Source organism: Maylandia zebra, linkage group LG15 (genome assembly GCF_041146795.1).
Source record: "Maylandia zebra isolate NMK-2024a linkage group LG15, Mzebra_GT3a, whole genome shotgun sequence".
NCBI lineage: Eukaryota > Metazoa > Chordata > Actinopteri > Cichliformes > Cichlidae > Maylandia > Maylandia zebra.
The window spans coordinates 30,592,004-30,607,683 of NC_135181.1; the positions used below are offsets into that span (position 1 = coordinate 30,592,004).

Below are 15,680 nucleotides of genomic sequence, written 5' to 3' on the forward strand. Positions count from 1 at the left end.
CTCTTGTTTTACAAGGTGAAAGTTGGAACTGCCCCAACCTGGTACATGTTGGATAGGTGGTTTTGTTTGTATTTTATTCCCCCTTTTTGTTTTGGTTTTTATTTTAATTTTTTTATAAATTTCATGTACCTGTCTAACGCTTATAGATTTCAGGCTTCAGACAGGTGCTAAAAGCAGGAGAAGTTTCAGTCTTGTTTGTGGTTTTGTTTTTATTTGATACCCTACTACAGCTAAGGTTTAGCTTCTCCTGCCAGAGAATGCTGTTAGAATCTTGCAGATGTGATAGTTTTATCCTGATTTCAGCACTTGACATCATCTAAGGAACTTAGCATGCTAGTCAAGCTAGCACTTGGTAAATTTATCTATATAAGGGCAGGAATTTTGAAAAGTGTCCCTCTAGTGTGGCTACGTGGCTTTTTGGGTTTTTTTTGTTTGTTTTTTTTCCTTCAATTTAAGATTAAATGACTTGTAATGGTAGTCTGATTTATATTTTTTAAGAATTTCCATCTAGCAACAGAAATGGTATGCTAGCTGTTGGATTAAGTGCATTTCAGCCTTGTTGGTGTGGATCGTTGGTGTTTTTATATGGTGATCTCTATTTTGCAGTTTAATGGTAATTGAATTTTATACAAAATATTTTGTATTTCTGCTGCGGACCAATTTTATTTTTAATTTTTTTCTTTCTGCCCTTTGGTTCTAGATGTTTTTGTGAAAACGATGTTCCAACAAAGTTACTTGAGGGATGACCTTTTCCAAGTTGACTAGATCATGTTATCACTTTGCTTTGTGAATTCAAGGAAACGGAAGCCAGGAAAGCCTCCTGCTTGTGAGGGTACAGTTGCAGGTTGTACTGAATGAGCAACTTTGCTGTTCTAATTCATTTATCTGTTCTCTGGATGGTCAAGATGTGCTAAATATCTGTGCTATGAGCTTAATGCTTCAATAAAAGATACTTAAATGTGAGATCTGTGTGCTTTTATTTTGGTATCAAGACCCTGTAGGACTGACTGCATCAGAAAGCTTTAAAGGGATGGTTAAGTGGGTTTTGGTGTAGTTTGTGCAAAAATCTCAAGACCTAACGTGAAACAAGCTGCTCCCTACTCTAATACACTGATTAGACCTAAATCACAGGGGATCTCTCCTGGTCATACAGTGCAACTGGACTGGTGGTGGGGGGGCACACAACAGTGGCTCCAGGAGGAACAAACTGGAGCTGTGTGTGAGAATAAGCTGCTCTACAGTAGAACAGCACAGGGTGCAGTCTTCATTGACATCCCCTCTAGACCCCCCCCCCCCCCCCCCCCCTACCAAAAACAATTTCCAGTTTGATTACGGTGTCAAGTATAGGTTACTGAAAAGAGGATAAAATTATGCCTGGTTAATATCCTGCTCTTAACCCTAAAAACGGGTACATATGGAAACAAAGATTTTGAAATCATCTGTTTGAATTGACTGGAAGCCCCAAAATGGGGCATACAACAAAAGTCTTCTATAATTTTAATTTTTTCAGAACAGTCTTTAATTGTGATTAGTTTAAATTTATTGATGTTAAGTAAGAGACCTGATGCTTTGTTTTGTTTTTAGCTTAAGGAATTTGGGTGTCGTCCTTTAAAAAGAAGGCTCTGTGCTAAAATCAATTCTTGCCCAGGTAAAGAAATTCCTTTAATGGGATTATTATTAAATATTTTTTTCTGACAGCCCAGAGGTGAACCAACCAGGAGAAAGAGATATGGGAAATTGAACAACCTTAAGTTTCTTATTGTTCTCACAGCAGCAATGAAGTTACAACCAAATCTAAATTTATTTATAATTCAGGTTCAAGGTTACTTTATTTATACCCGTAGGTAGATTTGCTTTACAGAAACATTATAGCATTTGACACCCCCTCACAAAACGCACACCTATTTAAACACATTTGGTAATAATTAGACAAGATGAATTAAATCAAAAAACAGTTATTAAGTTAAATGATGGCGGCATATCTGCTCGTGTTTGTATAGAGAATGAATAATAAGGGCGATAAGACGCACCGTGGAGGAGAACACTGGGTCAGGCAGCACACCATTTATTCTCACTCTTCGTGACTTGTCAGTTAAAAAGCCTAAAATCCAACCCAGCAGGTTTTTCCTGATTAAATTTTTTTTAATATAATTCTATTTACATACATTATTATATAACAATATATAATAATGTATAAAATATCACATCACGCAGGACCTGTCATGGTCCTGTCACATCAACACCGTGGTGAAAAAGGCCCGTCAGCGTCTCTACCACCTCAGACGCTTGAGAGACTTCCAACTGCCCTCCAAGGTGCTCAGGAACTTTTACTCCTGCACCATAGAGAGCATCCTGGCGGGAAACATCTTAACCTGGTTCGGGAACAGCACCATGCAGGACAGACGAGCTCTACAGAGGGTTGTGCGGTCAGCTGAGCGCACCATCCGCTCCGAGCTCCCTGACCTGCACTCAATCTACAGCAGGCGGTGCTGGACCAAGGCCAGGAAGATGGTGAAGGACCTCAGCCATCCCAACAACAGACTGTTCTCTCTGTTGAGGTCAGGAAAGCGATTCCGCTCCCTGAAGACCAACACAGAGAGACTGAGGAGGAGCTTCTTCCTGCAGGCGATACGGTCTCTCAATCACACCACCACACAGTACTGACCCACACATACAGTTCTTACACACACACTGGACTTTCTGGACATTGTTTTTGCACACATTGTTTTTTTGCACAACACTGGTCACTATATTCTTCATTTCCGGTTAATACTTGTACAGCTGCTGTTATTGTGTATATATTTATTTATATTTAGATTTCTTCATACATTCTTATATAGTTCTATATTGTGTATTGTGTATTTTGTTGTACAGTTATTTTATTTTCAACTTTAATTTATATATTTTATCTTATTCTTCCCAGTTAAATTTACCCTTCATTCTAATTTGTGTTGTACAGTTATTTCATTTTTAACCTTAATTTATATTTTATTCCTTCCTAGTTAAATTTACCCTTTTTAATTTTTCATATTTATTTCCTATCTTATTCATAGCCTTTTCCTTTTTTGTTTTCTTTAGGTCACGAGCAGTTGTCCAAGCATTTCACTACATATCGTACTGTGTATGACTGTGTACGTGACAAATAAAATTTGAATTTGAAAATTTAGTCAAGAGGCACTCTATTCCAGGAGATTTTTTGTTTTTGGAGTGAGAAATGACAATCTGAACTTCTTGTACAGTCTGATCAGATATGGGGATGGGATCTGCCTTCAGAGTTTAAAAGGCCATCAGCAGATGACCACTTGATGGCAGTATTTTGAGTTGGGTTTCTTTTGTTAAATATGATCGAAGAAGAAAATCGTCGCTCTTGTCGTTTTCACGTGTTTCTTAATTAGTGTGGTCGTTAGCGATTAGGAATAAAAATACATATACAATGACGCAGTTGGATTCTGTAATGTAAGTGTGGACTCTCGCTTTGGGGGGCCTGGGAAGTGTTGCTATGTATCGTTTTATGAATGTGCTGTTTATGACAAAGCTTCTAACCTTTAGCTGTCGGCTAACTGCAACTAGCTCCGTCGTGGAATCGGCATGCCTCTGTGGCATCTCCCTGTGCCATGCCTCTGTGGCATCTCCCTGTGCCATGCCTCTGTGGCATCTCATTGTCCGATCTTCAGATGCCACAAAGGATTTGGAGACACCCCATATTTCTACATAAGCGCATAATCAAATCGATTTCCCTATCTCTCAGCCTCATGTTCGTCTTTAATGTGCTGTGAGATTAGTGGTGTTATGCCTAAAATTCAGGGTCTAACGGTCTGAGTTACACTCGATTTGAGTATTTTATGTTTAAGGCAATCATATTAATATAATTAATAACAAACTCATTTAAATGTCTTGTTTTTGTATCCAGTCTCTCTGCTGAAACTAAACTTTTTAAGGTTACCATCTTACTTTCAGTGCATTATGTTTTGGTACATACTGGCATTGCATACAAGTTTGGTTAATATTTCTTCAGCGCTGTGCACATAAAGTCTCTATTCTAAACATAGCATTATTCTTAGGCATCTATTAATGTATTGGCAGATGTATTGATTCACATCAGGGCTGCTCTCTGAAACAATGCTCTAAGTTTTAAGATAGTTTGTTGTCAAGCTAGAAGACATTCAGACAGTGAAGTTATTTTATGAAGATGATTTCCCCGTGTCTCTGAAAGAAAGATGAAGATCGGAAACAAGATGAACAGAAACAATATCTGTATTGGCTAATTGACGTACATTTTTAGGTCATCAACCAATCAGAAATACCGGTTTGATTTTCTGATAGTTTGCCTTGTGTGCAGTTTGTCATCTTTCTTATATTCCCTTGTGTTTTCTTCCTCAGAAAACCGAAGACAAAGCGCTCAAAACGCTTCTTGGAGAGCAGAGCACCCAAATTGACTGAAGATGTGAAGAGTGCCATGATTATGAAAGGAGGGAACACAAGTCAGACCATCACGCAGGCCCTGAAGGACATAGTAAGTCACAGAGGAGCTGTGTAAGGATGGAGTTTGGCATATTTGTCACACTGACATGTTTCAGATCATCAAACAGATTTTAGTATTAGACAAAAGCTGTCCAACCCTACCTGGCTCTATGTGGAAAAAGCCCCACCCACAATTCTTAAACTTTGGGGTGTTTTCACACCTGTAAATGATGAGTTCTTACGCTTGGATCTATTCCTAATGATCTGGTTTGTTTTTGCACCAAATGCCTTACTACAAACCACATGAGACTGTTCAGTCGGCTTATTGGCCAGATGTGTCTGTGGCAGCAGGAAGAAGGTGCTATGTTCTAGACTATTGGAGAACACAATACTGCTAGGGGCTAGCCCGTACAGACCTTTGCACATCTATAGTTCCTCTACAGGAGGTTTTTTTTATTTATTTTTTTATATTTTTTTTAGCTCAGACTTGTAACATACACCTGGTAGTTGGTTCAGATCGAGGTCGGATCATGTTCACACTGTAAACGAACCACTCTGGAGTTCGCTTGGAACAATAACAAGTCCAAATCTGCAAAAAACAAACTGCACTGAGGGGGGAAATGAACAAGAGTTTGATCGAAATAGCCTAAATAGCACAGGTGTGAAAATACTATTAAATTAACTATGATTAACCAAGTTCTTTGGAAAGCTGAGTTTAATTTCAGATAACCACACCCAGGCCTGATCACAGCCAGAACAAGACTTTTAGAGTCTATCTGAAAAAGTGAAGCAGGCTAAAAAAATCTCAAGAAGTAAGATATTGTGCCACGATCTAAAGACAATCAAGAACACAGATTGACGCCTATCAGCTTGAGGCTGGACGTTAGGGTTGGGTGACTGGCCGAATATATTGACTCTCGACATAAGGCTAAGCCCATCGTTGATCGTTTTTACAATTTATTTATTTATTTATTTGAGTAAGTTAAATGGTGGATCTAATAGAAGCAGTCAAGAGGAAAAATTAACCCATCTGGAGCACAGTCTGAGTCAAAATCCCTGAAATGAATCTGTCAATGCATTTCGGGCAGTTTGTCCAAGGTTTGTTCATTCTGCGCTCCAGATGGGTTGAGCGCGTTAAAAATTTTAATCGTGTTAATAGTGATGACCGCATTAACGCTGACAGCCCTAATTTCTTGGGGGGGAAATTAGTTGGAGTTCTTCTGTGTTGTAAACGTGCAAATCAGTCCGTGCATGATTACATTGCTTTGCCCATCAAAAAATCTGCACATGTGCAAATATATTGCCCATCATTGATTATTGGACTGACGATTGTCGGGTATAAACTTTTGCATATCGCCCAAGCCTACTGGACGTGTAAAATCCATGTGAATATTTGGTGTGTTAAAAATATTTTACTCATCTGTTCTTAAAGCAGCTGTTCACGCCGACGGTCTAATTTGATTTGATTTGATTTTATTGATTACCATTCAAATATCTCAGTGAAGACAGAACAAAGATCTACCACAAAGCAAGAAAGCATGAGACAAGGCTAATCAAAAGGTATTGGCTGAAGCATTTGCTTATTACGCCAACCCTTTTAACATTTCACTGGATGAATCTGTGGCATTCATTTTTTCCAAACTGAGATCAATTTTTTAGATTTTTTCCATCTCACAGTGCGTTTTGAGGTTTGTTTGTTTTGTTTTTTAATGTGTAATTTTTCTGTATATTCATGCAAGTACATTTGTTTCCTTCACAGTATTCCCTGAAGAAACCTAATGCTGTGCTGTACAAAAAGTAAGTGACATATCCACTTTGTTCCTATAATAAATGCTCGGGTTTTATTTGATGGAACAGGTTTATCAGTTCATCTGCTTAGTGTGGGTCGTTTCTAGATATTTGAGCTGGAAAAACTTTGAATTGTCTTTTTGGTCGCTTCAGATGATGACTGGGAGGTAAAGAATTACACTGGTAGTTGTATTTACATCCACGTGTTGAACTTGATGTCACATCAGAAGGCGCGAGCTGCCTTGTTGGTGTCGTTTGTCATGAACCGTATCCTGGCAGAATGTGATGATGCAGTCACAGTTTGAAGACGCGTGTACGGTCATGCTGGTTTTTCCCAGTATTTTGATGATATTCCAGTATAGACGCTTGGCGATTGTCAGATTATATGGAGGGAAACGTTGAAGCAGTTTGAAAAGATGAGACCTCCTGAAAAAAAAAAAACGTTGGAAAAAAGGTCTTTAAAAGTAAAACACAACACCAGTGTCTTTGCTTCTGAGTTTGTCTGCTTCTACTTCTTCTTCTTCTTATGTCAGTGCCAGTGTGGCAGTTATGTGGTGAGTGGTGACACCTAGTGTCCAAAAGAGTACTGCAGCAACTACCTATACCTTAACGGGGAGTTTAAGCAGAAGTGGCTGTGTGATCACGTTACTGTGGCTGTGGAGCAGCCTAAAACGGAAGACCAAGCCTGCCTTTTTCATATTTCATTCAGCTGGTGTATGTTTCTCTTGTTGGTACTTCTCTAAATCCTTGATTTCAGACCATTTCTGTTCTACTCTTGGCTCTGGGAGAGAATGAATTTCTCTCATATGGTTGTCTCAGGCACACAGCAGCTCCAGACATCCACTAAAACCTAATATTTTTAAACAGAAAACCAATTAGGATAAAAGCTGGCATAAAGGGAGCTAAAAGGGCTTGTTTCAGACAGTGGGTGATCATACAAAGCTACTGGTCTAAGAGTGAAGTCCCCTACAGTGTCTGTTTTCTGTCTTGATGGTGTCTGTGTACGCTTTTTAGAAAGAACATCACTCGGCCGTTTGAGGACTCAACATCACTGGTGAGTGCAGAGGGGCGATGGTCCTTTTCAGAGTTTTCACCAGTGTTGCTTTTCTTGTTAATAATCTAACATTTATTTTAGGAGTTCTTTTCCAAGAAGACAGACTGCTCCCTGTTCCTGTTCGGCTCCCACAATAAGAAACGGCCCAACAACTTCATATTTGGTAAATTTAAACTTTCTCTCTATCAGTTATATCACTTAATATATATACAGCAGCTATAACATCTGTTTTCAGGTTTTTACAAGATACTGGACTGTCAGTGTCTCGTCTCACGTTACACGTTGTGTTTTATGTTTAGCAGACTATCAGCATAATGCTAGTGAATACTGGTCTGCAGGTTTTCAGTAAAAAACATTTCAGTGTAGAAGATGCTCTGCAAAGAAAAGGTTTTCAGATTTTGAATTGACCCAATCAAATAAATTGTTCGCTTGTTTGTTTGCAGGTCGTCTATTTGACTTCCATGTACTTGATATGATTGAACTTGGAATTGAGAAGTACGTCTCCCTGAGTGAAATTAAGGTAATGGTTTCAGTCATACTGTGTCTGGCTAGGGAGTCATTTTGACTCATGGTCACAGTCATTTCATCACCTTGTTATTTTCCTCATAATGTAAACTAGAGACCAAAACCTACCTCTGCGTGTAAAGCTAAACCATACAGCTATCACACATACATAAAGACGCGGGTGCGGCCGTGAGCATAGTGACCATTACAGCAGGGATATTGAAAAACTATTGCAAAACTCTAGAGATGCACGACTGGCCGACACAACACATGATGTAATATTAAAATCATCTTGCGACAACCACAACACAGGCGACAGCAGAATGGCACCGTAAGGTGTACTTAGTTTTTCCATACTGCTTCTGCAATTTGTTTCACATTTTGTTACATAAACAGTGACACAGTGTAATATTCATGGATTGTTGTTTACCTACCAAGCCTGGACCAGATCATTGATATTATTTCCTGATACGTAAAACCTTAGAGGTTCTACTTTCTTTCTATCATAATTGTACATTCACCAAACCAATGAGGAGCCTTGAGTTCAAACACTCTGAAACAACATAAGGGAACAAATTGTCGTGTTCTTGAGACTACACCTATCGCTGCTTCACTCCAATAGTTTCCATCATTTGTAAATCTCTTGTGTTACCATAACCACTCTACAAGCACCCGAGTGAACCTGGTCAAAGTACAAATCACAGTCCATCCATCCATTCGCTTCCGCTTATCCTTTTCAGGGTCGCGGGGGGCGCTGGAGCCTATCCCAGCTGTCATAGGGCGAGAGGCGGGGTACGCCCTGGACAGGTCGCCAGTCTGTCGCAGGGCCAACACACAGGGACAGACAACCATTCGCACTCACATTCACACCTAGTGGCTATTTAGATTATTCAATTAACCTATCCCCACAAGCTGCATGTCTTTGGACGGTGGGAGGAAGCCGGAGTACCCAGAGGGAACCCACGCAAACACAGGGAGAACATGCAAACTCCACACAGAAAGACCCTGGCCTGATGTTGGAATTGAACTCAGTACCTTCTTGCTGTGCGGCAACAGTGCTAACCACCGTGCCGCCCACACAAATCACAGTCTCCTAAAATAAAGTCTTTGCTTTCTGTTCTAGGCCAGTAAATGTCCTGAAGGAACCAAACCAATGCTCGTGTTTGCAGGGGACGCTTTTGATACAGATAATGAGCACAGACGTCTGAAGAGTCTGCTAATAGGTACTCACACAGCACACTAAAAGTGTTAACCGGTCTGATTCTGATATTGTGTTTTTTTTTGTTTTGTTTTTTTATGTGCTTTGTGATGAATGAATTATGAAAACTCAAATTATTGGTGCTGGTTTTATATATATATATATATATATATATATATATATATATATATATATATATGAATATATGATTAGTCTGTTTATTTCTTCTGTCTCAGACTTCTTCAGGGGTCCCACTGTGCCTGCAGTGCGTCTGGCAGGTTTAGAACACATTTTGCACTTCACTGCCATCGATGGAAAAATTTACATGCGCAGCTACAGGTGCTGAAACTGTAATAATTTAGCGAGAAAATTTGAATGCCGACATCCAGAACTGAGATAATGATGGGTGTAATTTCAGGTCTCTGTTGAAGAAGTCTGGCTGCCGGACGCCGCGGATCGAGTTGGAAGAGATTGGACCGTCATTTGACTTTGTCCTAAGGAGAACGCATCTGGCTTCAGATGACTTGTACAAGTTGGCTCATAAGCAGCCCAAAGCCCTGAAGGTAAATATGAATAGACATGTTCCTGACTGTCTTAACATCTCATTCTGACAATCCTGTGATGAAACAGAAATCATGCATGTCCAACCCTGAAGCTAGTCCTGGCGAGGTGCTCGAGGGCGAGCATCGGGTGGCCGGGCCTTAGCCTATGTGGATATGACTGTTTGCTAGCTTCCTTGACTTCTCAGTGGATTTGTCCTTTGGGCATGTTGACTCGTTCGTTTTCTACTCTATTCATTTCCATTTCCATATGAGCAAAGCCCCTTTCAGCCTTATTATTCAATCTTTGAAGCTCCTTGTTTCACCAATGAAATGGTGTCCTGGTTTAAAATATACAGAGATGCTGCTTTTCTGTTCTCGTATGAATGATTCCAAATATTCAGTGTTTGTCCTGAAGATGGCGCCAGAGGAAAGACCACATGGTTGCCAAAATCCTGCACAGATACTAAATACTCTGTGCAGCCAGTGTTCAAACATGCTAAACTTTGTTTTAACTCGTCTTCTCTTTTACACTACTTCAGCCCAAGAAGAAGAAGAACATTTCCCATGATGCCTTTGGCACCAAGTTTGGCCGTGTGCACATGCAGAAACAGGATCTGTCCAAGCTGCAGACACGGAAGATGAAGGGTCTAAGGAAGAGGAGGGGCGAGGTGGTCACAAAGGAGCAGGAGGGACAGGCACCCAAGGTGGCCAAAGTAGAGAGTTGAGGCAGACTTTGTACGCCTTTTGGATACTTCTATGATTGACCGTGTGTCGCCAAACCCTTGGTAAAATGTTTTTTACCGGGGGTTTGTTTTTTGTTTTTTAAATGTGAAATAAATACTCCAATTGAATGTGTTGTTGTACCTGCCTACATTCTGTTGTATTGTTTATTACGTGCACATATCTGGGCCTTCTCTTAAGCTTAAATATTTAAGCCAGTGATGATGGAGGGTTCAGTAGATCAGTAATGTTTTGCTCTCGCAAAGCTAGTAAGGATTTCTGTTCAGACTAAGTTTGTTTCAGTTCTTCGAAAGACATGACAACATATTTATATGAAGTTTGATGATGCAGGCCTGGAGTTATTTCCCTCTAAGGGGCGATCGTGGCTCAAGAGTTGGGAGTTCGCCTTGTAATCGGAAGGTTGCTGGTTCGAGCCCCGGCTCGGACAGTCTCAGTCGTTGTGTCCTTGGGCAAGACACTTCACCTGTTGCCTACTGGTGGTGGTCAGAGGGCCCGGTGGCGCCAGTGTCCGGCAGCCTCGCTTCTGTCAAGTCTGCCCCAGGGTGGCTGTGGCTACAATGTAGCTTGCCATCACCAGTGTGTGAATGGGTGGATGACTGGATATGTAAAGCGCTTTGGGGTCCTTAGGGACTAGTAAAGCGCTATATAAATACAGGCCATTTACCAGGCCATTTAAGTGCAGTATATTTTCTCTTCCTGGGGGTTTACTTTGTAAAACTAAAGCTGATTATAGTTTCTGAAAGTGTGCTTTGGCTTGCATTTTAGTTTTGGTTCATTTCCCGCATTTCTACAAGGTGACATGTAACAGGACAGTGGGGTTCAAAATTCTGAACATTTTACTTCAGAAGTTAATACAACCCCCACCCCAACACACATGATTAGTACTCCGAAGAGTTTTTTTATGATGTCACAGATTCTTGTCCCTCTCTCCTTTAAATTGTGCATGGGGTTGAGGTCAAGTGACAGTCCTTTGGTCCTTTTTGATCTTTTTACTACTTCAAAAAGCTTTGGAGTGTGTTTGGGCTCGTTATCCTCCACAGAGACACAGATCAGATGGTGGAACATGTCTGTGGAGAATGAAGTGAAGTGTTTGCTCAGGGTGCAGGTGATATGATGCAGCTGTTTGACTCCAGAAGAGACAAACACTCCACAGTGAACATTGCCAAAGTTGTCTTGGTAATGTTCATAACACTTTGAGGCCCATGTCTGCAGTGAGGGCAGCATTTAATGTTTGACATAGTCATACAGGGTTCTATTAAAAAAAAAAAAAAAAAAAAAATTCCAACAGTTCCAGAGTGTTCAATTATTAGTGTGAATGATTGAAAAGCATTCACACTATGAATAAAGTTACGTTGAAACCAAGCACACCATTGTTTTTCTTGTGACATTATAGTTTGATGTGTCACATGGCCCTCTTCCTATTGAAAAAAACAAAAGTTGTATCCAAGATGGCCGACTTCTAAATGGCCACCATGGTCACCACCCATCTTGAGGAGTTTGCCCCCTCACATATACTAATGTGCCACAAACAGGACTTTAACATCACCAACCGTTCCCATTTTATTACGGTGTATCCATATAAATAGCCCACCCTGTATATCAACATACATTCACATAGAGCCACCATTAAAACTTTAAAACGAAGCCAAGACATTGAACTATTCAGCTTGTATTTATCGTTTTATTTTAATGAAGTTTACTTTAAGTGTTCAGATTTGTACTCCTTTTTATTTGACTACATTAAAGTAATCAAATAAAGACAGTTTTGATAGAGCTCCTGATGTCAGATGGTAGGTTGGGCTTGCCAGAGGTCGTGCGTTTTCTCAAGTCTATTTTCTGTGAGACAAGTTCTAAAGGATCTTCTCGATGGCACAGCGGATGTTGGTCAGAAACACTTCATTTCCCTTCTTGTTGAAGTGAATTCCGTCCTGTCCGAATAGGGTTTCGTCATAATATCTCAGGGAGGGATGTTCAATGATGAAGCCTCCAAAGGAATGAACTGCCTTTCTCATGATTGAGTTTACAGTTTTTTCGCCCATGTCCATCATGTACTTTGGATTTCTGTACCTCCACACTTGGCGTTCGTTGATGCAGGAATATAGGATTGTCATGGAGGGGATCCTTGCATGCAGTTCAGTCAAGTCTTTAGTCATTGCAGAGGAAAGTTCCTGGGCGGATACGAGTCCCAAGTCGTTCCTGCCTGCATGAATGACCAAAATATCAGGTGGACTCTTTCTGGACATCAACTCTGCATCAAAACGAAGAAGGACGCCATCCCAGCGCATCCCTGTTTTTCCAAACCAATGAACATTGGCATCAAGTCCAAAGTTTTCTCCAAACACGTGGCGTGCTGCCCATTCTCCTCGCTTTATGTAACTTGAGCCGATGATCCATATGTTAGGTACCCTCTTCTGTGTCTTGCTCATTTCAGTGTGACTGCGGGGTCTCTCTTTAGAGAAACGCCGTTGCTTCTTTGCTGTGGAGAAGCTTCTTTTGTCATCAAGTCGATCCTCAACTTCAGATCGCTTTCTTTTTGATGCAAGTTTGTTGCTAGTTAAAGCAGATTGATCAACCAATGATAGTTTCATCACACTGGGTGGACTTTGCACTCCAGTGGAGAAACTGCTCCGTACTTGGTTTGTAGACACTGGCTGTTGGGTTGGATCATCTTTTAGGCTCAAAGCCTTCATCATTCTAATGATGGTCTTCATCCAAGATGAAGAGTATTTCTTTGATAACCCAAGCATGATATCACAGCAATGACTTCAGGGACTTTTAAATACCTTTTGTCAAGACGTGTGAGATTTGCAACTATAAGCTCCGAGTTGAAAAACTGTTTCTGTTTATTTGAAGCAGCAGAAGAGAGCCACATGTTTGTGTGTGTGTGTGTGTGTGTGTGTGTGTGTGTGTGTGTGTGTGTGTGTGTGTGTGTGTGTGTGTGTGTGTGTGTGTGTGTGTGTGTGTGTGGTGCCACTGGCTGGAGTTGCTATAGCATCCAGGCTCACACCGCCTGCTTAATGAGCTCTCTGTCACTCTGCCAAGATTAATCTTAAAAACTTCTGTTTCAACTGCTGCTGTGTGCACAGTGTTTGCTCTACATCTATCATTAAACGCTCAAAACGTTGCCATCGTTGTTCTCTTTCCAACAGTGTGTCTTCCAAAGCTCAGAGATCTAAACTTTTTAAACTGTGTGGATCCAAGTAGAGGGATAACCTTCTAGCTGACCCATTGAAATACATGGTATTTTCAGTCAGGAGTTTATCTCAACAGCAGAAAGGACCCCACTTTTCAGTGATTAATATAATATGAATTTTTAATATTCATTCAGATGTTTTCTGACTCTGAATTTTCTTTAGTCATTAGTCAGCTTTTTCGAATGTACATTTTAAACATGTTCAGCTACTTTTCAACTTCTTCTGTGTGAATGTCAGCTTTCAACAGTTCTGCACTTTTGTTTTCAGGTGAAAAATTCTGTATATTTCAGCTCATTCAACATTTTTAACTTAAAATTCAGCAAATATTTCATTTCAGCTCAAAACATTCAGCTATCAGCATTCACACAGCAGTTTCTTCAGAAAATGCATTTTCTAGTTTAGTTTTGGTTTTTGCAAGTCTATTGTTTATGGAGTTTTTTCTACTCTTGCAATAAAAGCAGCCTCTTTGAGTTTACTCTTCCGTGTGAGTGTGCTGCATTTTGGGTCTTACATCCTGCATGCCTTGACAATAGCAAACACGAAGCTACAGTAACATGCGATTAAAACACACAAGTGTGTCTCAGTACAATTCTTCTTTTGTTCCGCCACTTTAATGTCTTCTTACAAACGCTTTGGTTGCGTTTTGTGAGATTTCATTTTTGTTTTTTCTACTTCCTTTGTGTTTTATGTGCCTTTGCAGCATGTTTTATGTGCTTTTCTTAAGTAATAGACTATGTGCACGTTAGCATATGTTACTTCCGGTGCGGAAACTCCTGTGGGGAGCTTTGTTTCCGGTGTCCTATTCGCGCCTTGTTTACGGTCCAAAAAAAGTTAAGCAAATGAATGAATCAAGCGGCGATTTACATTTCTATAGATGTCTTGGGCATTTACCCAATATATCTGTAAATGATGTTCATCGACTTGTCGTTATCTCCCCCCCCCTCAGAGCAAAAGAGAAAAGGGATTCAAATGTTATATTTCTCAGTATCTGTAAACAGCGGTCCCTTGTTTATCGTGGGTGTTATGTTCTAAAAACAACCAGCGATAGGTGAAATCAAGTAGCCAATTTTTTTTTGATGGTGCAAAACGTTTCGTCGACATACAGTACTGCACTTCAGAGTCACACTGCTAGCATCAATGCAGCGATTCTGTACTGTACAGGAGAGACGTCACGGAGGAGATCGTCTGCAGCGATCAGGACGCAGGACACAATGTGATGTAAAAAAAAAGCATGCAAACTTGCACTAAAAAATACACGAAACAGCGCGGTGAAAGGTGAACCGCGTTATAGCGAGGGACCACTGTAATTTTGAAGGTAAGTCACAACATATCCTTCGTAAATACTAATGTATAGAATAGAGATGGACCGATCCAATATTACGTATCGGTCCGATAGTGACGTAAATTACTGGACTGGATATCGGAGAGAAATAAAAAATGTAATCGATCCGTTAAATATCAAAAAAGCACCTCACAAAACTTGCGACATGGCATAACTCGGCTCATAACTGTAGCACCTTGCAGCAGTATGCCTCACGTGATAGAGCGGCTGTGTGTATTTGTAGCCTCACTACCAATCCGGCATTTCATCTCTGAGGAAGTGATCCCAGAGAGAAGTAAAGCAAGTGTGTAAGTTCATCTCTGAATGTTTGTAAAGCATTGCCGTGTTAAGCTTAACAACCAATATATGGAGCGACTGCCTCTTCTCTCTCCCTCCCTCTCCTGTTGCTACTTCAATCATGAAACTGCTTAATGATCAGCTGATCGGCTTTTCTGTCGCCTGTCCGTCTCTTGTTTGTTTTTGGCCCACTTTGCACCAGAAAGAGGAAACCAGCGGCTGAACAACAGCAGCACATTTAAGCTTGATAAGCTGCTGTTAGAATTTATTTAATATTACTTTCTACACCAGGATCCTTTTCTAAGCAGCTGACGCTGGTAACTGTGCAGGGGCGGATCTAGCAAAGTTTAGCCAGGGGGGCCGATAGGGCATTAACAGGGAAAAGGGGGCACAAAGACATGCTTTTCTTTCTTATTCTCATTTAAAATGTCTAGCTTTTAATAAATAATTATCCGTATCTTACACCCAAAGTTTTAATCTGATGTAAAATGTATAGAAATCCATTACTGTATACAGTGTTGGGGAGTAACGGAATACATGTACCGCCGTTACGTATTTAAAATACAAAATATGAGTAACT

At 40.4% G+C, this 15,680-nt stretch overlaps 1 protein-coding gene across 1 annotated transcript; it reads left to right on the forward strand.

Moving 5' to 3' along the window:
* Positions 1-3,319: 3,319 nt before the first annotated feature.
* On the forward strand, positions 3,320-10,398 carry rpf2 (ribosome production factor 2 homolog). The gene is made up of 10 exons (XM_014410344.3): positions 3,320-3,456; positions 4,381-4,513; positions 6,221-6,258; positions 7,264-7,303; positions 7,385-7,466; positions 7,747-7,823; positions 8,931-9,030; positions 9,242-9,344; positions 9,424-9,568; positions 10,087-10,398. The coding sequence occupies exons 1-10, from the start codon at positions 3,434-3,436 to the stop codon at positions 10,270-10,272; spliced, it is 927 nt and encodes a 308-aa protein (XP_014265830.1). The 5' UTR covers positions 3,320-3,433; the 3' UTR covers positions 10,273-10,398.
* The last annotated feature ends 5,282 nt before the right edge of the window (positions 10,399-15,680 follow it).

Bases quoted from the DNA above. Each gene is read 5' to 3' on its own strand.
- rpf2 (XM_014410344.3), top strand. From the start codon at position 3,434: ATGACGCAGTTGGATTCTGTAAT. The intron at 6,259-7,263 runs GTAAGTGACATA...TACGCTTTTTAG, and splicing joins AATGCTGTGCTGTACAAAAA to AAAGAACATCACTCGGCCGT. The intron at 7,304-7,384 runs GTGAGTGCAGAG...CATTTATTTTAG, and splicing joins TTGAGGACTCAACATCACTG to GAGTTCTTTTCCAAGAAGAC.